Raw genomic sequence first — 26,084 nt, 5'->3', positions numbered from 1 at the left:
GAACCAAGCCGTCAGTAGCAGATCCTTTAGGTCCTGTAAGTTGCGAGGTGGGGCCTCCATAGATTGGACTTGTTTTTCCAGTACTTCCCACAGATGCTCAGTAGGATCTGGCGAATTTTGAGGTCAAAGTAACACCTCAAACTGGTTTTTGTGTTCCGCAAACCATTCTTGAACCATTTTTGCAGTGTGGCAGGGTGCATTATTCTGCTGAAAGAGGCCAATTCAATCAGGGAATATAGTTTCCATGAAGGGGTGTACTTGGTCAGCAACAATGTTTAGGTAGGTGGTACGTGTCAAGTAACATCCACATGAATGGCAGGGCCCAAGGTTTCCCAGCAGAACATGGCTTGAAAGCATCACACTGCCTCTGACAGCTTGTTCTCTTCCCATACTGCATCCCGGTGCCATCTCTTCTCCAGGTAAGTGACACACACGCACCAGGCATTCCACATTATATAAAAAAAATGTGAATCATCAGACTAGGCCACCTTTTTTCATTGCTGTGTGGTCTAGTTCTGATGATCACATGCCCATTGTAGGCACCTTGGCTGTGGACACAGGTCCACATGGGCACCCTGACTGTATCTGTGAGATGACAACTATGCCAGCAGATTTTGATATGAGCAGTTTACTTTTATAGTTACACTACATAAAAACAGAAAACATACTATATTTTTACATGAAATTCTAAGCATATATGTGTAATGATTCTAATAGCAGTGCTGGTAGTGTTTTGTTTTTGTTTATGTACTATAATTTACTGTATGACTAGTCACCTCAGGCTTTCACCACCACTTAATCCCCGATTTACTGCTGTGATTATTACTTTGTGGAATGTACTGCACAGATGTCATACACCACATGTAATGAAGGCTAAGTAGAAAACCTAATATCCACTTAAAAGTAGACTTGCACTTTGCACAATCCCATGGCCCCCAAAACATAGCCATAAATGCAATTGATTGTGCAAAAACATCTAATATTGTAAACACAAAAATACACAAATCTGATCCTTAGCACTTTTTGAACATAAACCTAGGCAGACCCCTGTTTTCCCAATGCATTTAGAGAGAATGTCACCAGACTGCCCCCCATCCTATAATCTCCTATTAAACAATGCAGCCTTTGATTCCTCAAGCTTAGTTTTTCCTTGTGCTAATACTACAGAAATTTGTGGATAAACCTGCAGAAAAGATTTTACAGTGCCTGTATTATAATAGTGCATCTCTGAACAGTTGGTGCTGCTCAGAAGTGTTCTGGGACTCTGTAGCTCAAATAACTTGATATATAAAGATAGCTACTAAACAGATTTAATTTTCTTTCTTAAGTTACGGAATGAGGTATGTGGCCAAGGTTCTGAAGAATTCTTTACATGAAAAATTCCCAGATGCAACAGAAGATGAACTATTAAAAGTGAGTATGTTTACTGGTTTTATCAGTCAGTATATACTGTAATATGAATATTACAGTGATGTAAAAAATATATATTACTAGGCTGATTGATTGAAGGGATTCCAACCCTAAATGTGTTGCTTCCAATAAAGTTTACCTCTAGACAAATCGCTAAATGCCAAGATGTTGAATATAAAAGGAAACTGCCAAGGGTTTGTATTTTTGTCTATCCATTCTCAAAATATTCATAGCATTGCCACACATGTGTATGGTACCATTTATATTTAAGAATTACAATGGTGTCTTCTCTTTACCCCTTACCTGCTGACTGGGCAGTGGAAGAGCAGCAGCAGACTGATGAGAGGCATTCCCCTGCTCACTGTGCCCTCTCCTCCTACACAGTGTACATTCAGGGACACACACCTACAGGGATGTCAAATTGGGAGCAGCGGCTGTGCCCCTGCAGCCCAATTGACATTCATAGGATCAAGTGCACGGGGATACACAGATCACCTGTGCATCCCTGTGTGGATAAACACGGCCCTCCACAGGTGTGCGCTTTTGTACACTCTATGTGAATGAGGCCTAAGGGGTACACGAGATGTTTAAAAAGCACTCTTCTATTAAGCAAAGCATTGTTTTGTATTGTTGCTCCCTCTGAATAGGACTCGCTAAGGAAAGACAGTGACAAGTTTGGTACTGCAGTGGTACATTTTGGCATAGACACCTCCAACATGAACAAAATTCAAAAATAAAATCCAGCCAAAATAGAACTTAAACAAGTTTGGTTCTCCAGGCCAATAGCACTGCAAAGCAATCATGGAACCACCATGTTGGCTAGACATTATTTTTACATTCTTATCCTATGTTGATGTTCTTTTTCCCCTAGATTGTCGGCAACCTCCTTTACTACCGGTACATGAACCCTGCTATAGTGGCCCCAGATGGATTTGACATAATTGACATGACCGCTGGTGGTCAGATTCATCCAGACCAGAGAAGGAACCTTGGTTCTGTGGCCAAAGTGCTTCAGCATGCTGCTTCTAATAAGCTGTTTGATGGAGAAAATGCTCACCTGTCTTCCATGAACAACTACCTGTCTCAGACCTACCAGAAGTTCAGGTTCATATGTTTTCTTGGTATTATACTCTGTTTAGAAAAACAAATAATATTTTCCTTATGAAACCATATTGTCAGCAAGGTGCAGATTGCATGAAATTGAGTGACGCCATTTTCTGTGCTTAAACTTTTTAGAAAAATGCTGCTTATGTAATCACTAGTGATCTGTATCTCTTAAAAATATACAACAGGCAGAACCTTGGGAACCTTTGGTCTGGGAGGATACTCTTAACGAACCGGTTTATTCATGCTAGAGGCCAATTTCTGTAGGCTTAAGTAAGTGTAGTGTGTAGTGGTGCACCGAAATGAAAATTCTGGTGACGAAAACAAAAATTCAAAATGCACTTCGCCAAAAACCGAAATGCAGTTTTTAAAAATGAATATATATTTTAAAAAGAAATATATATATATACCCCACTTTTTTTGTAAAATATGAAAGAGGATGTTACAGTGGGTAAATAGATACCCAACATATCACACGTTAAAATTGCGCACGCTCATGGAATGGCGTGAAACTGCGATACTTAAAAATCTCAATGGGTGATGCTTTAAAAATTTCTACAGGTTAGCAGTGTAAAGTTACAGAGGAGGTCTAGTGCAAGAATCATTGCTCTTGCTCCGACATTCATGGCGATACCTCGCATGTGTGGTTTGAACACCATTTACATATGTGAGCATGGCCTACCATATGCGTTCACTACTACTGTGCGAGGACGGTGGCACTTTAAACTTCTTTTAAAAATGTATTTATTTTTTTTTATGCACTGTTCCTTTAAAAAAAAATGTAATCACTTTTATTCTATCACAAGAAATACATGCATCCCTTGTGATAGAAATAATTAGTGACAGGTCCTCTTTATTGAGAGATATGGAGTCAATAAGACCCAATATCTCTCCTCTGCAATGTAAAGCATTGGATCAAAAAAAAGCATTGATCTAGCTTTAAAAAAAAAAAATGGCTGGAACGGGAAGTGACATCTCTCCGGTCCTCCAAAGGCATAGAGGTGGCCATCTTTCCTTCACTCATCTCTATGCTCAGCTCCGGGATCGATGTTTCTCAGGTAAGGCTGAACTATCGAGGGGCTGGGTTTTTTTGGCACCTGTATCGGTGCTTTTTTTTCATTACGGCCGAAAGGGATGTTCTCGGCCAAAACGTTTCAGCCACGGAAATTTCGGTGCATCCCTAATAGTGTGCCATGATTGATGGGCATGGCAAAAATGTTTTCCTAAAGGACATGGTTTTTTGGGACATATCTTCCAACATAGATTTCCTTTGCCGCTCTCAGCATTTGGCCATGTGACATCCCAGAGAGGCAAAGTAAGTTAGCAGGGGGAGCAGATAGGTACATAACCCAGCATGTGTCATTGACTGTGGATTCTGCTGTTATTGAGATCTGACTGGTTAAATATATCCACACAGGGCAACCCACCCAACATAACTTTTTGGTACTATATTGTCTTATTACATACCCTATTTTAAACCCAGTGATGTATTCGCTAGGAGGGATTTGTGCTTCTCTATGCAATGCTCCCAGATTATGGCTGGTGGGAGGGAAAAGCAGGGTGGTGTACTTAGTGTCCTGAACACAGGAAGCTGTATTACTGCCTGCATGTGATGCTCAGCCTCTATGATTGAAGGAAATAAATCCAGTGAATGAAAAAGGGTGGGCCAGGAACAGTTAGCCTAGCAGAAATTATGTTGGATGTTTTCCAGCCAGGAAATAATTAGATTCTGTCTGACTTACTGCAGCTTCTAATGCACGCTGCAAGAATAAAATCAGAGAAACCAATTTCAGTACAGAGCCTATAAAACTGCAAGGCAGGAAGGTAAGGCTGAAGTTCAGGTTTACGCATAAAGATACAAGAAACATCGATAGCATGGTCATTTTTTGTTTCTGTGTGATGTATGATTTTCATATGACAATAAACACTGTAATTTTTATGAATTTTTCTTTTAGAAAATTCTTTCAAGCTGCTTGTGAAGTTCCAGAACCAGAGGAAAAATTCAATATCGATGAGTATTCGGACTTGGTGACGCTAAGCAAGCCTATCATATACATCTCAATAGAAGAGATCATCAATACCCATTCAGTAAGTAGACATAAGGATTCCTGGTATATGCACATCTGTGTGTGTGGATAGCATAACTGACAAATTTAGGAAACCGCTTCACCCCTACAAGTAGGTTTGTGTTTTAACATAAAGAGTTCTTGGAAGGACAACATACAACGGAAAATGATATTTACCTAATTGGTCTTGATAATAGCTAAAACAGGACCTGACAAAAATGTTCAATCCTTGTCAGCTACGGTAGTTGTTGGTCTCAAGTTTAGCATAGTAGTGCAATGACTTGCACTGTTGTCCTGTAGCCTGCTTTCTGTTTCTACCAAGAAAACTATGTGCATGAAGTTTGCATTGCATTGATTTCCTCTGAAGACCCTATTTTCTTTTGATTTAAAGTGGTTGTAAACCTCAAACATAAAATACGAACAAAGCATTTCCCTCTATAGTGTGTATTTGTCTCAATCCAGAGTACTAAGTGTTATTTCTGTCTGCTGTTTCATTCCTCTGCTATCTGCATAAGTCACTTCTAAAAGGTTTTCCTGACACCAAGAGGTAAAAAAGTGACAGGGGAGGGCACTCCAGCACACAGCATGTGATTGACAGCCTCAGCTCTGTTCCTGTTCCTGGAGGGTGTGTGTCCCTTTCCTCCAATTAGCTGTCAGCTCCCCTCATTGAGCTCTGCAGAGTGTAATATTAGCTCCCTACCCCCTGCTTTCTGGAAGCTTAGACAAGCTGTAAATATTGTGCACTTCAACCACTTCCCGTGTGCCCTACAGCAGAAGTACTGCTACAGGGTGGCACGGGTGCGCAAAAACAAGTATATTCGCTGCCTCGGCTGTCAATCACTGGGTCCCAGCTGGTAATTACTCACTGATGCCCGGGGATGGCTGAGCATCTCCGACGGGGGGGGGGGGGGGGAGAACTGTTTGTAAACAATACAGTTCTCCTCCCTGTTAGCTCCTGCCATACAGCCATACAAAGCAGTGTACTTAAAGCAGTGTACTTAAAGTGAAGCACTAACACAGCACACTATGTAAAAGGCACACAGTTAACCCTTTGATCGCCCCTCATGTTAACCCCTTCCTGCCCAATGCCATTAGTACAGTATCAGTGCTTTTTATTAGTACTGATCACTGTATTGGTGTCACTGGGGATGTCAGTGACACCAAGTCAATTCCTCCCCAGTGTCAGAATGCCCATTTTAGTCCCGCTATAAGTCGCTGATTGCTGCCATTTGTAGACGCTATAACTTTCACGTAAACCAAGTAATTTACATGTATTGGGATTTTTTTTTAGCATAGATATGTAGCAGAATACATTTTGGCCTAAATTTATGATGAATTTTTTTTTTTTTTACTGGATAATAGCAAAAAGTCAAAAATATTGTTTTTTTTCTCAAAATTGTTGGACTTTTTTTTTTTTTATAGCTCAAAAAATAAAAAACACACAGGCAATCAAATGCCACCAAAAGAAAGCTCTATATATGGGAAAACAAATGGAAATGTCATTTGGGTGCAGCGTTGCATGACCGCACAATTGTCAGTTAAAGTAGCGCAGCGCCGTAATGCAAAAAATGGCCTGGTCAGGAAGGGGGGGTAAATCCTCTGGAGGGCAAGTGGTTAAATGGATTTAAAGGAGAGAATTCTGCAGATAAACAGGTACAACTTATGTAGGAGACATTTTTTTTTTTCTGTGTATCACCTGAGGAGAGTCACTTCAGTGGATATATGTAAGGGTTTACAACCACTTTAACATAACATGTTATTGAGTATGTAGTTGAAACGTCCTGCTGTTTACTTTCATTCAGTCTGTTGGATCAGAACTAAAGCTACTTTTAAACATTTGCCAGTAGGCAGACTCTTCTTTGCAGAAGGGATTTACTGTGTTTCTTCTTCAATAAAACACTTACCTGCCTGACGGCAATCTTCTAAAGAACAGGTGCAGCTCAGCGTTCATTCTCAGCACACTACAGTAGTGCTGAAATGAATGGCTCACATGTGCCAGTTAAGACAGGTGAAAACCAACATGTGGAAGAAACCCATGGACAACATGTCCGCACCCAGCAAGGTTTCTACCAGTCACAATGCTGGAACAGAGGTGAGTATTACAGATCACTATAGAATTCTTCTTCTTCTTCTTCTTTCTTCTTCCTTCTTCTTCTTCTTTCTTCTTCCTTCTTCTTCCTTCTTCTTCTTCTTCTTCTTCTTTCTTCCTCTTCTTCTTCTTCTTCTTTCTTCCTCCTCCTCCTCCTCCCTCCTCCCTCCTCCCTCCTCCCCCCTCCCCCCTCCACCCTCCCCCCTCCCTCTTTCTCCTTTTTTCTCCTTCTTTCAAGAGCCTGCCTGCTCACATTGTTTTCCTTTTTTTTTTCTTTTTTTTTTTTTGTAGTTCTGCTATAATTGTCTTTCCTTGTTTGTATCCTTTCTGTAATATCAGAACTGCACCCACACACATTTCTGTACATATTGAAGGTCACTGACTGCTGACGACATGTAATTGGCTTCTGTAACAGTATTTATTGTTTTAAACTGTAGGATCCAGGTCACAACATATGTCTTCATTCCGTATCACACATAGGCTTTTTATTGGTCTTCATTCCAGTCTTGGATGTGACCTGCACTGAAGCATTGCATGGCTGCTCCGGCACTTAGTAATACATCCCATGGCATCCACAAGTAATATGTATTCAAAACAGATGTTAAAAGCTTGCAGTACCGGCCTTTTTTTTTTTTTTTTTTTACAGCAATATATTTAAATGAATTTGATCTCATACATAGGACTGGTCTTGAAATCCTGTTTGTTTTGCCATATAACTTTCTTTATTCACAAGCAGCTTCCCATATTTGTGCAAAACCAGGAAATGACAGTTCCCTCTAAAGAGTCCATAGAACCATTACATCATTGTGTGCTTACAAAGGCAATTATAGTTTAACACAGACCTAAAACCACAAAGTGTAGAGTTAGCTTGGTGAGACACTGGTAAACCTACTGGTTGGACCATGGGAGGAGAACATCCATGCCAGCATAGGGAGAACATATAACTCCATTTGAGTGTTGTCCCTGTTGAGAATCGAACACATAAGTGCCTAGAGCTAATAGCCCTGAGTTCCTGTATGTCCTAAAGCTAAACTGTGGGATAATCTTGGTGTGCTTTGTGTGTTTCGTCCAGATCTGTATAGTAATTCCACATGAGATTTTGCCTGTGTGCAGGAATGTCCAGTAAAAAAGACTGGTCATTTGTGATCTTTCCTTGTGCAGGATGACTGGTCTTGTCTCCGCCCCTATTGTAGTTTTCTGCAGGCAGCCTGTAGTTGGTGGGCCTGCTGGGTCCTTCCTACAGCTCTGCTCTCTGCACAGGTCATATGCAGCACAGTCATGATGTTTCTTCTGCTTTTGGAAGGCAATGCCTGGGTTTGCAAAGGCATTTAGTGCTCACAAAATGAATTTGTAACCTTTGTAGCTGTTGAGGAATATGATGTTTAAAATATCAGCAGCTGAAGGTGAATATATATTAACATATTGTGCAGTGATATGTTTTGCGTCGTTGTATTCTGTAGCACATTATTTGAGGAAACAAAAAGACACACTTAGCCACTTACCCCTAGATATCATATTCCTGATACTGTATGTGTCTGTTGTACCATGTACTTGTATTAAACAGTATCCTGTTCCCTTTGTATTGGCTTTCTTTTTGTGTAGTACCTGGTGATCCTGCTTTCCTGTTTCAAACAGACCACACTAGGCATGAGAGTTCATCCATCTCAGAGTGGTCAGTTTTCTGGCTGTGGTGGGAGAACAGCTTGCCTATCCGCCAGTGGTCAGACTTTTGCTGGTACACCTCCGCGCACAGCCATTCACTGGAAAAATTAGCCTACTGCTGTTTCTATACTCCCCACCTCTCTAAGCCCTTATAGATAGATATACATAGGGGCCCAAAAATGTATAAACACTTGAACAGTTGTTATCTAGGCCCTTTTTTAAAACCTGAATTGAATTATGGCAACAATGAGTAGTATTATGTTTCCCCTAAAGATGTCAGTAGTCACACCATTGTTGATGTCATCATTTGATCGTCAGGAGAGAATGGTATTGTAAATTTTGTAAATGTGTGTGAAGTTCAACAATGGCAAAGTAAGTTTGGAACAGAACCACCAACACGACTAACAATCACACATGCTTAGCACATCCATTTTACCGGCCATTTGTGAGAAATAAATGTTTTGCCTTTTAATTTCTATTTTAAACTGAATGTGTTGTTTTAGTGCCTCCCCACCAAATACTTACCTGAGCCTGAACTGGATCCAGCGCAGTGCATATTTGCAGCTGCTCTTCCCCACTCTCACAGGCTTGGCTGTGAGCAGCAGGAGCCATCTCTGAGCAGAGAGCAGGGGGTGGAGCTGAGTCCCGCTCTCTGTGCCAATAGACAAAGCGAGGCTCATGATCGAACACACACAGGTGCCCCCATAGGAATCGGCTTCCTTTGGGGGAACCGGGGGAGGGGGAGCCAGGAGCGGTGGTGAGGGACCCCAAAAGAGAAGGAACGGAGCTGCTATGTGCAAAACCAAAGCAGTTGAGTATAACATGTTTGTTATTTTAATGAAAAAAACATAAAGCTTTACAATAACTTTAAGCTATCTTTTGTTGTTCACGTAGTCCTCATGCACATGGGATGTTTTTACTGCTGCAATTTTTGGCTTTTGACGTTTTTTTCTACAGCCAGTAAACCCCCCAGCATGTTATCCTATGTGTCCATGCACACATAGACTGTAATCAACGTTTTTTGGCTGGAAAAACCCCCGGGGCCTCTAGAGGAGTTTTTTTAGCTGTAAACATGCTCTAATGCTGAAAAACGCAGTAAGCCGCCGCAAACTGGCATTTTTGGACTTTAAAAAAAAAAAAATGCGGAAAAACGCTGCTGAATGCTAATGCAAAAATGAAAAAAAATTGCGTTTTTGACGTGACTTAACATAGCCCAGTGTGCATGGAGCCTTATGTTACATGAAAAATACCTGCAATACCACATAAGACCTTTAGGTGGTGCTACAAAAGAGCTGACTTTGTAGAGTGCATCTGTGTGCTGCTCCTGGCTTGTAGATTAGTCAGATGCTCGGCACAAATGTAAAAGTAATATTCTTCGAAACACATTATCACAAAATATCTTATTACTATTTATATAGAAACTTGTAAATAACATAATCTACTTTTAAATTCAGGAAATACAGTAGCCATGTTAGACTTATTTTGTTAGGCCTAGGTATGCGTGCAGTAATTGCTCCATTTGTCTGGGATAATTAAAGTCTAACACAATAATAGATATAATTCACAGATAATACAGTTTAAAGATTACATTCCCAGAATTCAACTATGAAACCCAATCCAAAGTTTTTTTTAGGCATAGCCTTCTTCCCATTAGCAGCCAGAGCTGTGTATTGTTTTATACTGCTTATTTTATATACTTATTTGTTATAAAAAGGATGGATAAAACTTACAAAGTATATTTAAAAGGTGTAAGGGAAAATAATATGAAATGAGACAGCCATATCTATTAGCTTATATTTTTCTCTTATTTTATTCATAGAAAATGTAATGTAAACCTTCAGCAATTGTGAAAAAGTCAAAACCACCGTAGCAAATAAATGACAATGTAATATTGTTTCCTTCATTCTTTCCCTCGGCACCACCTATGCTTTCATATATACTCTGATCAGGCACAGCCTTGTTGACATACCTAATCTGGTTATATGCGGCTCAATTTTCAGTTGATTCCCATGACTTTTGTGCCTCTACGGACTCCACCTAGCTCGATAAACATTGATTAGGAACCTGAAGGAACCCTGAGGAAAAAAAGTCAGCAAAAACGAGACTGCAGCTAATCGACTGCCATCACTGCTGGGGTAATCTAACAGAGCAGGGGCCATCCGAATAACAATAGTAAGAGGAGATTCCTCCATCCCTGCTAATTAGACAGAATGCAGTATTTGATGTATTTTCTTATTCAGCCTGGTGGGCTGAACAAGACAAATCTTTGTGTAGCCAACTTAGCTTGTTTGCGCTGGCTGTATGCAGATATGCAGCAGCAGGACAGGTGGGTCGCCCAGCCGCCACACATGCGTCCATTAGAAATCACCATTCTGTGTCAGAGCTGTCGAGGACAGCTTCTGGTCATTGTTTTAGATTGGGAACTCTCAATCTTGTGACAATCAACCACATCACATGAGCAGGAAGCCTATCTTCGCTTCTTGGCATTAACCAATACCGGACACTTGCAACCCCCTCCTGTTCAGGCCAATTTTCAGATTTCAGTGCAACACTGTAGTTAAATTAAATTATTTAGAAACAGTGCTTTTTTTTGGTAATTAATCACTACTAGGTTTTTTATTTTTGCTAAAAACAAAAAAAAAAAAAGACAAAATGAAAAAAAACATTTTTCTTAATTTTGGTTATACAATTTTGCAAAAATGTAATTGTTCTTCACTGATATGCGCTGCACTGACGGGCCCTGATGAGGCTGCACTGATGAGACTGCCTGATGATCAGGGCTCTGTTTATCAGTGTAAAAACTATACTTGCTGTGCCTCTCATAGATCGGCTCTGCTTTATCACATGCTGTCTCTGTGTGAGGAAAGGAAAGCTGAAAACTGGCAACGGAATTTAATCTGTTTACACTGTGACACAGCTGATCAGATGGTAAAGGGCAACTGTAATTGGCCCTTTACCCCGATCTGTGATCTGCTGTATTCAAGGCACACAGTGTCCACAGAGCACTCCCAGGGGACACGCACATTGGAGGATGTCCAGGGATGTCCTCCCAGAACTGGAGAGCCGCACTATAGTCATTTATTGGCTATAGCATGGTATTTAAAGTGATACTAAAGGTTCGGGTTTTTTGAAAAAAATAACCAACATGTTATACTTACCTGCTTTGTGCAATGGTTTTGAACAGAGCAGCCCTGATCCTCCTCTTCTCAAGGTCTCCTCCTCCGGCGCTCCTGGCTCTTCCCCCGTGCTGAGTGCCCCCATAGCAAGCTGCTTGCTATGGTAGTACTCATGCGTGCCCCACCTCCCACTCCCTTGTCACTGACTGTGATTATGTCTTATGGACACACACAGGCTGCTCGTAAACGAGCACACGAGTGCCCCTAGAGCAAGCAGCTTGTTCTAGGGGCATTCATGTGTGCTCACTCCTGAGCCACCTCTGTGTGTCCATAAGACAGAGTGTCACTGGCTGTGATTGACAATGGCTCCCGTTGCTGTGTCTCAGCCAATGAGGAGGGAGAGACGCAGTAGAGCCACTGCTCTTGTGTATGTTGCTGGATCGGGCTCGGGTAATTATTAAGGGGGCTGTGGGGGAAGCTCCACACTTCTATGCATGAAGGTAAAAGAAACCTTCAGTCCTGACCACCACATTAACACCCTCTTATAGGGTGTTGACAGCAAGGGGTTACTTGTGGCCAGAGGGTGTGTTCATATTTTTCTTCTTTTACTGGGATACCAACAGAATCTACTGCAGTTATAGAATGGGGTGCCTTTGTGCAGATAGCAGAGCATTGTAAAAACACAGCTTAAGTACTCATCAGGAAGACAATGCCTATGTCAAAACTCACTTGTTATAAGTTCCCTGTCACCAGACTATTTTTAACAAAATGTTCCCATAAAATTATATGTGTATTCATTGTTTTTTTATTGTTATTTACCTGTAAAGCTTGTGTAGACATCCAAATAATTAGGCACTCCAAAAAAGGAGAGGGCTATGACGTACGAGGAGGGAGAGGGCTGTGCTAAGGAACTGATTTCTTAAAGTGATCAAATTTTCTAGCAATTTCATAGGCACATTGTAGGTAAATAAAAAATTATTTATGGTAAACAATTAAAATATTTGTTTTTCTGTGCCTTTACATGCATTTTTAAGGCTGATGACGACAAGGCTTTTTAAGATTATATGCATAAAACCATGGCCATGATATCTGTAGCCATGTTGACCAAAATGTAAATTAATTAAAAAAAGGGTGATATTTTAAAAACGAAACTTAAAAGTCTAGAAGTATTTTCCATTTTATCCCAAAATACCAGGTTATGCACATTGGAATTTATTGCCAAGTAGTGTTTCTGTGTGATTGTCAGGCTCTCCCCTCCGTGTTGCTCTACCAGTCCTGTGGATAGGTGTTTGAATCTGAAACTGATGGTATGCAGCAAAGACTGGTACATTTTGCAAATGACACAAAAGCAACAAAATTTACTATAGAAGTAAAAATAAAAGATCACAACACACAAGCACACAACAGAAATGATCTAGGAGAACATACAGTTGAAATCTTTGGGGGAAGATATGCAGCAATACTGCACATTTTTATTCAGAAGAATCAACCTTGTATTTGTATTTTAAGGCTATTCTCATCACACCAACATATTTTACATGAGCAACTCTATATCAGTTCCTCCCACTGATGGTGCTTACAGTCTGCTGTCCCTACCACAGTCATATATATCTGAGGCTAGATCTTTTTAACTTTTCATTTTTAAAGTTGTTATAGCATTTTTACATCTTTTCCATGACATTTCTGTTACTGTAGCTACTTTTGGAACATCAGGATGCCATATCACCGGACCACAATGACGTTCTACATGAGTTGTTGGAGGACCTTGGATCAGTCCCAGATGTGGAGTCTTTTCTTGGTGAGACATTTTCTTTTTCCTGTGCTCTGTAGTATGTTCATGTCACTGTGACCTGATAGCCAAGTGTTTGTCATATCATTTCCTCTTCTGTGTTTCTGAGGTCTGTGAGATAAAGTCAAGGTCTTATTGTTAAGCTTAACTGTAAAGACAAATTCTGTATCACTAATAGTCAGGGACACTTTGCTTTATAATACTGTATATTTACACACACTCAATATACCGTATACTAATGTAGTAATAATTTACACCTATGATTTCCAACAGGTGAGGGTGCAGTTGATTCTCATGATCCTAATAAGGAGAATGCACTTAGTCAACTGGCCAAAACCGAAATTTCCCTTACTCTGACAAGCAAGTTTGATTTAAAAGACGGTGGGGATCAAGACATGAAAAGCCTGATGATCAAGTATGTATTATATCCAGGGACGTGATCCTTTATGGTTTCTATACAGTTTATAGAGCTTGAAGTTTGTGCCCTTTAGAGCTGTGGCTCTGAGAGACCCGGTAATTCCTATTTCTATGCACACACCGCTTGTGTCTAGGACTAGCTCTAGATTGAAGATTGACTGCTCTGAACACACTACTCTTTGCGATCCCCATGGCTGTTCTACCTGTTTTATGTTTGGGGGTTTAAGCATTTCCAGGTTTTTGGGTGGGTGCGGGGAGGGATGAAGGGGGGTTTAGTTGGTAATAAGTTTCCTTTCTATGTTTGTTTTGTTTGTTGTGATGGCACAATGTGGAGAATTTACTGCATCATTGCATTAGTTTGTATGCAATGGGCAAAGACTTGCCTTTATGGGTCCAATGGCTGTTTGGTGGATTAGTTTTGGCGATATTCCCACATTGAGATCTTATGGCTTCACTTACCATAGTCTCTTGGAACGTTTGAGGGCTTAATGCCAGGATTAAACATTCCTTGGTTTTTACATACCTTAAAAAATACAATCCTCATATATGTATCCTCCGAGAAACCCACTTGGTGGGTAGTAAAGTACTTACCCTTAAAAAAACATGGGTGGTCATTACTATAATGCCACATATTCATCCTATGCTAGAGGAGTCAGCATTTTGGTCCGGAAATCTCCGCTGTTTTCCCTGCTTGATCTTAAATTAGACCCTGAGGGTAACCACATTCTTCTACATGCAACTATTGAGTCTCTTGATTTGGTGATCTTGGGAGTTTACTTTCCCCCGCCAGTGCACTTCTCCCACTTACATAAACTGTCTTTACTACTAGCCGCTTTTCCTATGTCTAATACATGATAAAAAAAAGTAGCACCACTGCCTGCTGAGGTGGCACAGGCCTACTGGCCAATTAACCATGGGTCTTCGAGCCCACAAGTAGTATGGGGATGCCTTTAAGGCTCATATGAGGGACAATACCAAACCATATAAATCTTCGTAGGCTATATACTGTGCTGGCCTCCTCTGCATCTACGTGCCCTACTGGGGTAATCGCCTGGTTGGACGCAGAGGAGTCCTATTGATTCCATGGAATGGCCCTATCTGTGGGAGGTTTGGAGGCAATTTGGGTTTGGTTTTCGGTTTCTTTCTTGGCTGCAAATTCTTTATGCTGATCTTAACCCAGATACATATTGGAGAGCAACTCTCCCAAGAATTTAGTTGACATCGTGGTACCCAGCAAAGCTTCCCATCATCCCTGAGCCTATTTTTGCTGAGGACCTCGGAGAGCATCAGAGGGATAACTGTGGGCCCCTTGGAAGAGAAGGTTTTGCTTTATGTGGACGATACTTTGCTATATCTTAGGGACGCCTCTCTATCCTTGACTGCAGCACTGGAACTGATTGATATGTTTGGGCATTTCTCTGGCTTTAGAATGAACTGGGATAAATCAATTTGTTTATTTTTGCTACCTGCTCCCCCTACGATACAGCAGTGGCAATGTCTAGTTAACTGAGTGTTACCTTTAAATAAACTCGCATATCTTGGCCGTAACTGCCCTAAAAAATGGCAAAAGATATTGGATTAAAGCTAGAGACCTAACGCTATAAACCACCGATGTTCTTTTTGTGGGGTCACTCTATTCTAGGTAGCATCAGTCTACCCTTCCTGGCCCACTCTCTTCACCCCCCCCCCCCCTTCCTCTCCCTGTATTTTCCCCTAGCCAGGTCCACCCTCCCCCCTTTTCACGCACACCCCCTCTTACCCACCCCCCATATTTTCCCTTTTCTCTTCCTTTTCCTCAACTGATTGCCCACATACTTATTTAATTGGTGAATCCCTTTTTCCATGTTTTATGTGTTAATGACACAAGTGTATTTCACTGCTCCATTCGGAGTTTACTTTCACTATGGTATTAAATGCTGTGTACTGTTTCCTCAGTCTGTCTAATTGCCATCAATGTCTTTTATAGCTTGGTACTATACTTGTTTGTGCCATCAACCATTATTGTTTTTGTGCCTACCGTATTTTCCGGCGTATAAGACGACTTTTCAACCCATGAAAATCTTCTGAAAAGTCGGGGGTCGTCTTATACGCCGGTATACGGCGAGCCGGTGTCAGGGCGGCACTTTTTCGAGGGCCGGCGTGGCGCCGCCCCCCCTCCTCCTCCAACGGACACTAAGTACAGGGGCGGGCAGGGGGCTGCTGTACCTTACCTGGCTCCGGTCCCGGTCCCACGACGATCCGGTCCAGGAAGCGCGGCTGCTCCTTCTTTCAGATCGGCCGCTCGATGGTCGCGCGGCCGCTCGGCTCCGCCTCCTCACCGGTGATTGGGCGCCTGCACTGGAAAGGCACACAGGCGACCAATCACCGGCGAGGAGGCGGAGCTGAGCGGCCCCGCGAAAATCGAGCGGCCGAACTGAGAGAAGGAGCAGCCGCTCCTCTCCCCCACTGACACCAACGAAGAGGCACTGTTCCTCCCCCACTGACACCAACAATGGGGTACTAGTCCTCCTCCCCACTGACACCAACAATGGGGCACTGTTCCTCCCCCACTAACACCAACGATGGGGCACTATTCCTCCTCCCCACTGACACCAATGATGGGGCACTATTCTCCCCACTGATACCAATGATGGGGCACTATTCCTCCCCCACTGACACCAACGATGGGGCACTATTCTTCCTCCCCACTGACACCAACGATGGGGCACTATTCTCCCCACTGATACCAATGATGGGGCACTATTCCTCCCCCACTGACACCAACGATGGGGCACTATTCCTCCTCCCCACTGACACCAACGATGGGACACTATTCCTCCTCCCCACTGACACCAATGATGGGGCACTATTCCTCCCACTGATACCAATGATGGGGCACTATTCCCCCCACTGACACCAATGATGGGGCACTATTCTCCCCACTGATACCAATGATGGGGCACTATTCTCCCCACTGATACCAATGATGGGGCACTATTCTCCCCACTGATACCAATGATGGGGTGCTATTCCTCCCACTGACACCAATGATGGGGCGCAATTCCTTCCACTGACACCAATGATGGGGCGCAATTCCTGCCACTGATACCAATGAAGGGGTGCTATTCCTCCCACTGACACCAATGATGGGGCGCTATTCCTCCCACTGACACCAATGATGGGGCGCTATTCCTCCCACTGACACCAATGATGGGGCGCTATTCCTCCCACTGACACCAATGATGGGGCGCTATTCCTCCCACTGACACCAATGATGGGGTGCTATTCCTCCCACTGACTCCAATGATGGGGCACTATTCCTCCCACTGACACTAATGATGGGACACTATTCCTCACACACTGACACTAATGATGGGGCACCATCATTGGTGTCAGTGAGAGGAATAGTGCCCCATCATTGGCGTCAGTGGGAGGAATAGTGCCCCATCATTGGCGTCAGTGGGAGGAATAGTGCCCCATCATTGGTGTCAGTGGGAGGAGTAGTGCCTCATCATTGGTATCAGTGGGAGGAATAGCGCCCCATCATTGGTGTCAGTGGGAGGAATAGCACCCCATCATTGGAATACCATACTGAAATAGCATACCATATTGAAATCAAATCTGATGTTTTTTCATTTTTATTTGGTGTGCGTTGGAAGAGGGGTAGTCTTATACGGTGAGTATAGCTCAAACCCTATATTTTAACAGGAAAAGTAGGGGGTCGTCTTATACGCCGGAAAATACGGTACTTGTTTTGGCTGTAATTTATTGTAGCCATTTATTAAACTTACTGTTAAAATGGTTAATCTGCTGAAAAATATACATTGAATTACTTAGCATTCTTTATGCTGCATAAAAACCAGTGTTAACAAGATTTTCTGGGGTTTTTTGTAAGACAACTGGATGTTCGGTTCATTAGTCCTTTGGTTTACATTACATTTAGGTTGGTATCTTGATAGTCTAAAAAATGCTTGCCAAAATGAAATAAAACTTTACAACTGCGAAGATGTTTTTCTATGCTAAATTATTAACTATTAGTGATGTCATGTGTAGGAACATGTTTCCTCATCTTCCATATCCATAAATGACTTTGTGTTTCCTTTGGCATCAGGAAAAAAAAAATCCCTGCCTGAATTTTTCAGTGCGCCAACTGCTGTCCAAGTTAAGCTCATGTAAGAATGTGCATTTATAGGCATGTTTTTATACATTTATTTAAAACAAATGAATGCAAGAAGATTGCCTGTTTAATCAAAAGCAACCCTGATCTGATTAATTCAATACAAAACAGGGAAACTGAAAAGAAGAATAATTTAGAAACAAAATGGAGCCTAAAAAAGACCTGCATTAAGTTGGTGATTCTTAAGCTGACAATATCTGATAAGTAGTGTGGCACTGGTCTCTACCATCTAAGAAGGCCGCTTTAACACGGGTGGTCAGGGAGCAGTAAAAATATGCGCAGGAATGGAAGGTGTCAGATCCCCTTCAATATCCCAATGGCGCACTTTAACGATGTCCTTCCATTGTACAAACTTACCTACATAGGCTGCAACTGTCCTCAATAATTCAACGAGGTGTGGAACTCTTGGATTAGAGCTTGAGAGTTGACACTCTTAGATTTCAATCTGCTTTTTCCTTACTCCTCCCCTACCCTCCCTCCCTTCTTTCTTCTCCTATTCTCTTTTCCCCTTCCCTCCGTTCCTTCTCTTCTCTCTCCCCTGTTTTAATGTTTGTTACATTTAGCCTTTTTAACTGTGTACAACTTCCTACCCTCTTATGTATCTGTCCACAGAGATGTTAAGGGTGAATTCGTTATCTGTTAGCTTAATGGCTTATTGTATGGAATAACGTCATAGGAACTATTTTACCATTTCCGTATGCTGTTGGTTGTTTAGACCTTGTAATGTGATCAGCTGCTATATCTGTCAGCCTACAGAAGTTGTGTCTCGGAACTTCTGTTATCCTTTATGTCCTTCCATTGTGCAAGTACAGTTATTTTATTACTGTTATGTACTGTTATTTAAAAAAATACTCAATGAACTACACCGTTTAAAAAAAAAACAAAACATATGCTTGAGCCATGGTTTTATTGCCCCCTCACTGCCCACCTAAACATATTGCAGCCTAGAAGGAACTGTACACATGCCACAACCTTGATGCTTTGCTTTATGGCCGAGATAAATTAAGACCTGCCCATTTTATTTCTCATTATGTTTCCTTACAGGACGAAGAAGTTGATAGTTGATGTAATCCGCACACAGCCTGGAGAAAAACTCTTAGAGATTTTAGAAACACCAGCTTCTTTGCCACAGGTAAGTCTGCAGTAAGCGGAGAACACCTGAAAAATTACATATTAACACAATCATGTAGATTTACACTGGAAAAGTGGCCTCTCATCAAATGTATAATGAACCTGTCAAGTCATAGGACAAGGGGCCACATTTGCTTGCACAGGTGTTTCATGCATCCCAGTGCAGATTTCCCATTCAGTTCAATTGGGACCCAGCCGCTACAGCGACACGGCCACTGCTCCCAATTTGACAGCCATGTGGATATGGTCGCAAGGCCCCGAATGCACACTGTCCATGCTTAGGGCTGTGCCCCCACACTCGCACAGCTGTCAAATTTTGAGCACCGATGGTGTTTCAATTAACATGAGTGGGACTGCCTGCACAGGGATGCATGGAAAACCTGTGCATCCCCTTGTCGGCAAACAGTCCTTGCACAGGTGTACGCTATAGTACAGCCCTGGCCATATGTTTTGAGAATGACACAAATATAAATTTTCACAAGTCTGCGGCTTCAGTGTTTTTAGATCTTTTTGTCATATGTTACTATGGTATACTGAAGTATACATACTGTACATAGCATTTCATAAGTGTCAAAGGCTTTTATTGACAATTACATTAGGTTTATGCAGAGTCAACATTTGCAGTGTTGCCCCTTCTTTTTCAAGACCTCTGTAATTCGCCCTTGCATGCTGTCAATCAACTTTTGGGCCACTTCCTGACTGATGGCAGCCCATTCTTGCATAATCAATGCTTGGAGTTTGTCAGATTTTGTGGGGGGGGGGGTTTGTTGTTCACCCGCCTATTGAAGGTTGACCACATGTTCTCAATGGGATGACAGTCTGGGGAGTTTCCTGGCCATGGACCCAAAATTTCAATGTTTTGTTCTCCAAGCCACTTAGTGATCACTTTTGCCTTATGGCAAGGTGCTCCGTCATGCTGGAAAAGGCATTGTTCATCACCAAACTGTTCTTGGGTGATTGGGAGAAGTTGCTCTTGGAAGATGTTTTTGTGCCATTCTTTATTCATGGCTGTGTTCTTAGGCAAAACTGTGAGTGAGTCCACTCCCTTGGCTGAGAAGCAACCCCACACATAAATGGTCTCAGGATGCTTTACTGTTGGCATGACACGGTACTGGCGGTAGCACTCACCTTTTCGTCTCCAGACAAGGTTATGTTTGGATGCCCCAAACAATCAGAAAGGGGATTCATCTGAGAAAATGACTTTACCCAAGTTTTCCGTAGTCGTCCTTGTACCTTTTGCAGAATATCAATCTGTCCCTGATGTTTTTCCTGGAGAGAAGTTGCTTCTTTGTTGGCCTTCTTGACACCAGGCACTCCTCCAAAAATCTTCGCCTTACTGTGCATGCAGATGCTCTCACACCTTAGCAAGCTCTGCACTGGTGGTGTCCCGATCCTGCAGCTGAATTAACTTTAGGAGACAGTCCTGACACTTGCTGAACTTTCTTGGGCGCCCTGAAGCCTTCTTCACAACAACTGAACCTCTCTCCTTGATCTGGATCTTAATGATTCGATAAATGGTTGATTTAGGTGCAATCTCAGTAGCAGCAATATCCTTGCTTGTGATTCCCTTTTTGTGCAAAGCAATGATGACTGCATGTGTTTCCTTGCAGGTAAATTAATATTTGTGTCTTTCTCAAAACTTTTGGCCAGGGCTGTATGCCCAAGTGAAAGAACTCCGTCGGGTCTTTTTTGCTGGTTGTATCTTGCAGACATTCACCCATTCTATTAATCACAATAATGAGAGAAAATCCAAATGTTTTAGTTGGCACTGAAACAGAAATAGAAGATAACTCTTTTATTGGTGACTCTTGTTTCAGTGACAGCTGTGTAAGAAGACTTTTCTTCCTTTGGAGGATCTCTCCTCCCACTTCCAGTTGTGTCTTGAGACAAGACATGAAGGAAAATCACCCTAAAGTGGCATGGCAGTTATATACCTGATAAGTGACCACTGTACAAAGAAAACTTCCAAAAGCATTAGTACTGAAATAGATTGTTCTTTTATTCACCTAATATGAGCAATCACCTAGAGCTGTCTTTATGCTTCCAATTTTAAAAGACTCAGGAGATATATTAATTCAGTCAGGAAAATCTAGTTACAAACACTTGTCTACACATCATTTGCCATCCTTAAGCAATCAGTAAACCTTTGACAGTGCTGCTTGCAGAAATTGAATGCTATTGAAGATTCCAAGGAAAGTCTTTGATCACAGTGATCTGAATAGTGAATGTGTTTAATAAGTGTGTTCTAAGTTTATATAATGAATGATATACAGATCATTATGCCCTTTGGTTTTGAATAAAGATTCATGGTCATAAATGCTCAACTAATCTGTACATAATTACTATAATACCTATGCATTAGAAATCCTGACTTTCCATTGACTTCAATGGCTGTGTCCTTGATCTATTTCAGTAACTCAGAAAGTATTGAGGCAAGACACAGCTGGGCAACTAGCTTTTTCTGAATGTGTCTGCAAGTAAAAAAAAAAATAGTCAAGCCTAATGGATGGGATTTAAAGTTTGTTCCCTAGACATTTTGTAAGAAAGGCCTCTATATAAACATTAACAAAAAAATTACACCAATAAAGCATTAATTCTGAAATGACAAAAATGAGACCCTGTCCATATTTGACCAGATTAAGATAACCATAACTTAGTACTATACAGACTGACTTGTGACACTCCTCAAAATTCTGCAAGGGCTCATTCACCCTTTGAGGTCCTGCTGCCTTGTGTTAAGGCAGCCCATTCAAATGAATGGGTTGACAACACTTTAAAATGTCCACAAAAACAGACTTGTGCCATTTCTGGAAACGTAGTGTACCATAACACAAGGTATTGCATTACTGCACGTTGCGGAGTGCTACAGTGTATGTGGGTTCCCTTAGTACATTGGGGTGCCTTTAAAATAGTCTTTGACCACAACTATTGCCTCCGTATGTTCTTGTACCTTCCACTCTAGCTTAGTGCTCTTGTAAATGTTACTTGTTCTTATACAGCTACTGCAATGAATGTGCATAAATTAGGCATGCAAAGAGAAAGATTTGTGCTTTCAAAAAAGTATAATTAATATTATTCTACAGAATTTAGATAGCACCAACAGTTTGTGCAGCGCTTTAAACTATAAAGGGAGACCGTAAAGTTACATTACAGTTCAATAGAGAAGGATTAGGTGGACTCTGCTCATAGAACTTAGTCTAAAAGGGAGGAGGAGGTGGTACAAAAGGTAATAGCTGTGAGGGAAGAGCTGATGGAGATGGTTGACATACAGTATTTATGTAGTCGTATGGCTAAAATAAGTCCCTAATCAATGTGGCATTTTATAAACATTAAAGCTTTCCTTGAGATTCTCTTTGAGACACCATTCCATACTGCAGGCTTGCTTTTCAGACAGTTCCATGACAAAAGTAGAGTATGTTTTTAGTAGCAAAAGCTCATATTTTTATTATTATTATTATACAGGATTTATATAGCGCCAACAGTTTGCTCAGTGCTTTACGATATAAAGGGAGACAATAGAGCAACAATACAATTCAATACAAGAGGGATAGGAGGGCCCTGCTCCTTGGAACTTACAATCTAGGAGGGAGGGGATCCAGGTAGCTACTGTGCATGCATACAACAATATATCAGGAAAGGGTGTAATGCTTCTAAAATAGTTACACATAAGCCAAATTCAGTTCACTTTACTCAGTTAGTGTTCATTCAATTTTTGCACTCTTTAGTAATGTTTGAAAGTCATAGAAGGATTGATTACACATTGGTTTCACAAAAGAGCACATGCTGGCGTCATCTGTGACAGCTCTGCATTTTGCAGAGAAGCCCACAAGAGTGTAGTGTAGATGACAAATATGTCTGCAACTGACCTGTCATATTCACGTTTTGGACCAATTGGGCCCCTGTTCTGGTTGGAACCAATTGTTTTCTTCAGGAGATTTTGATGCATTGGCTCTTTTAGGATTTGGTGCACAGACTTTTTTTTTTTTTTTGTAGACACTTTGTCTTTCTGTCCTACTTCTCCAGTGCCAGGGAGTATGTGTATCTCCAGCCCTGGTCAAAACCAGCTAGGATCACAGCAGAAGTCACAGCCACCAGCTTTGATTTGGACTTTCTGCCTTAATACATGTCACTACTGCCTTGTTGCAAGAAGGAAGCCATGGAGCGGTAGTCCTTTTGTCTTTAGAGTATGGCACCGATAGCAACTCATAGCTCTTTGTCCTGCTGCACTGCGCATGGTGGTCACAGTGTTCACAGAAGGCGTGCTTGTTGACCAGATTTCTGTCAGTTACCTGCCCTTTTTTGCACCCAGCTATTGCCTGCAGGTTGCACCACACACAGAGCCCAGTAGACCCTTGAATCGCTAGTCCCCTGGAGACTGGGTACCTAGGCAGCAATGACTTTTTTCCTCTTGCATTAACTGTGGGTTATCTGATGTTTCTATTAGTGAATTTCTTGACCTTGCCTGCTTCACTCCCATCTTGAGGCTTCTTGAGGTTTTAGGTGCCCAACTCCGCAATAGAAGGCTTTATATCTCATATGGAGAGAGTCCCTGTACAGATACTTTTTAGCTCTGTTTGGTACTCACAAACCTAAAGCAGAACTCAATGTAAAATGTATTTTGTTCCATGCAGTGGGGCTGTGACAAGACTGGGTTAAATCCTTTATGATGCTTTGACAGGCTCTAACTGCAGCTGTCTTCAGAAAGCTTGTTGTTCTTTGTTTGTGGGTCTTTCTGCCTTTTAAGTTTGCCTTCAGAAAGTGAAATGCATGCTCAATTGGGTTGAGGTCAGATGATTGACTCGGCCATTGCAGAATATTCCGCTTTTTTTCCTTCAAAAGCTCCTGGGTTGCTTTTGCAGTGTGTTTTGGATCATTGTTCATCTGTACTGTGAAGCGCCATCTAATCAACTTTGCTGCATTTGGCTGAATCTGGGCTGACAGTATATCTCTAAACACTGCAGAATTCATCCAGCTGTCACATCATCAATAAACACCAATGACCCAGTACCGCTGGAATCCATGCATGCCCATGCCATCACACTGCCTCTACCATGTTTTACAGATGATGTGTGCTTTGGATTATGAGCTGTTCCAAGCCTTCTCCACACTTTTTTCTTCCCATCATTCTGGTACAGATTAATCTTAGTTTCATCCATCCAAAGAATAGTTTTCCAGAACTGATCTGGCTTTTTTAGATATTTTTTTTGGCAGAGTCTAACCTGGCTTTTTTTATTTTTCAGGCTTATGAAAGGTTTGCACCTTATGGTGAACCCTCTGTATTTGCTCTCCTGAAGTCTTCTTTTGATTGTAGACTTTGATAATGATACGCCCACCTCCTGGAGCGTGTCCTTCACTTGTTTGGATGTTGTGAATGGGTTTTCTTTACCATAGAGAGGATCCTGTGATCATACACCACTGTTGTCTTCCATGGCCGTCCATGTCTTTTTATGTTGCTGAGCTCACCAGTGCGTTCTTCTTTCCTCAGAATGCACCAAACTGTTGATTTGGCCACTTCTAATATTGCTGCTATCTCTCTGGTTAGTTTGTTTTGTTTTTGAAGCCTTACAATGGCCTGTTTCACTTGCATGCACAGCTCCTTTGAATGCATGATGTAGGTTCACAGCAATAGATTCCAAATGCAAATACCACACTTAGAATTAACTCCAGACCTTTTACCTGCTTAATTAATGAAGAAATAATGGAGTAGCCCACACCTGGCCATGAAACAGCTTTTGATTCGATTGTCTGATTACTTTGGGACCCTTTGAAAAAGGGGGGATGGCTACTCTTAAAGCGGAGTTCCACCTGAAAAAACTGTAGCTGCTGACATTAAAACACAGACACTTACCTGTCCCATGGTCCAGCGGTATCCTCACCACAGCTGGTTTCACTGGCTGTCTTGCCGGCATCTTCAGTGTGGGCACCCGGCTGTGACAGCTTGTGGCTTCACAGCCGGGTGCCCATTGCGCATGGGCAAGAAGTGCTGCGCTTTGTGAATGGCCCTGTAGTCTTCTGGGACCTGTCATGTGTCCCAGAAGACTACGGGGAGAGAGGGGGGTAGGACAACTTCTGCTTCCGATCGCCTAGGCCAGTGGTCGGCAAGCCGCGGCTCGCGAGCCACATGCGGCTCTTTACCCAGTCTAATGCGGCTCTTCTGTGTGCCGGGCGCCTGCTCCCCTCCCTCCTCTCGGTCGGCCGCTCCCCTGCCTCCTCTCGGTTGGCAGCCCCAAAAGTCCGCGCGGACCTTTTAATCCGGCTTGCGGATGTGGCTGTCAGGATGTGTGTAGGCGGGGCAGCGTGCCGAACGTGAGGGGAGGGGAGCTAGGCTCCTCTCACAGTCCGCCCTGAAGACCCGAACGGCGCGGGAAGACAGCGAGAGGAACGCAAAAGGTAAGTGAATTGACACGGGGGACTTGGCTTACTAGAAGGGGGGGGGGGGAATAGTACTGTGGGGGATGAAATACTATATGAGGGATGAATTACTTTATGAGGGATGAAATACTATATGGGGGGATGAAATACTATATAGGGGGATGAAATACTATATGAGGGATGAAATACTATATGAGGGATGAATTACTATATCAGGGATGAATTACTATATGAGGGATGAAATACTATATGGGGGGATGAAATACTATATGGGGGGATGAAATACTATATGGGGGGATGAATTACTATATGAGGGATGAAATACTATATGGGGGGATGAAATACTATATGAGGGATGAAATACTATATGGGGGATGAATTACTATATGAGGGATGAATTACTGTATGAGGGATGAAATACTATATGGGGGGATGAAATACTATATGAGGGATGAAATACTATATGAGGGGATGAAATACTATATGGGGGGATGAAATACTATATGGGGGATGAAATACTATATGAGGGATGAAATACTATATGAGGGATGAAATACTATATGAGGGATGAATTACTATATGGGGGGATGAAATACTATATGGGGGGATGAAATACTATATGGGGGGATGAAATACTATATGAGGGATGAATTACTATATGAGGGATGAAATACTATATGGGGGGATGAAATACTATATGGGGGGATGAAATACTATATGAGGGATGAATTACTATATGGGGGGATGAAATACTATATGAGGGATGAATTAC

The 26,084-nt window shown here is 42.0% G+C and overlaps 1 protein-coding gene and 1 long non-coding RNA gene across 4 annotated transcripts in view; one reads left to right on the top strand and one right to left on the bottom strand.

Annotated features, from left to right (window-relative positions):
• Positions 1-6,671, bottom strand: part of LOC149448825 (uncharacterized) — a 34,930-nt gene extending 28,259 nt beyond the window's left edge. The window contains exon 1 of the long non-coding RNA XR_016315491.1: positions 6,485-6,671. This is a non-coding gene — a long non-coding RNA (uncharacterized LOC149448825). The remainder of the gene's footprint in view (positions 1-6,484) is intronic.
• The window catches only part of IQGAP2 (IQ motif containing GTPase activating protein 2), a 387,646-nt gene that overhangs the window by 346,035 nt on the left and 15,527 nt on the right, over positions 1-26,084 (top strand). For all 3 annotated transcript variants that reach the window (XM_089694225.1, XM_089694224.1, XM_089694223.1), the window contains 6 exons: positions 1,329-1,413; positions 2,282-2,514; positions 4,470-4,602; positions 13,143-13,245; positions 13,510-13,651; positions 18,854-18,941. In XM_089694225.1, coding sequence (XP_089550351.1) covers positions 1,329-1,413; positions 2,282-2,514; positions 4,470-4,602; positions 13,143-13,245; positions 13,510-13,651; positions 18,854-18,941 — 784 coding nt within the window. The remainder of the gene's footprint in view (positions 1-1,328; positions 1,414-2,281; positions 2,515-4,469; positions 4,603-13,142; positions 13,246-13,509; positions 13,652-18,853; positions 18,942-26,084) is intronic.

The sequence above is a fragment of the Staurois parvus genome, unplaced genomic scaffold (genome assembly GCF_062004578.1).
Source record: "Staurois parvus isolate SC_StPar_1 unplaced genomic scaffold, SC_StPar_1.0 ptg000656l, whole genome shotgun sequence".
Classification (NCBI taxonomy): domain Eukaryota; kingdom Metazoa; phylum Chordata; class Amphibia; order Anura; family Ranidae; genus Staurois; species Staurois parvus.
The sequence above is the reverse complement of the archived record's forward strand: the minus strand, read 5'-3'. Positions and strand labels throughout refer to the sequence as shown.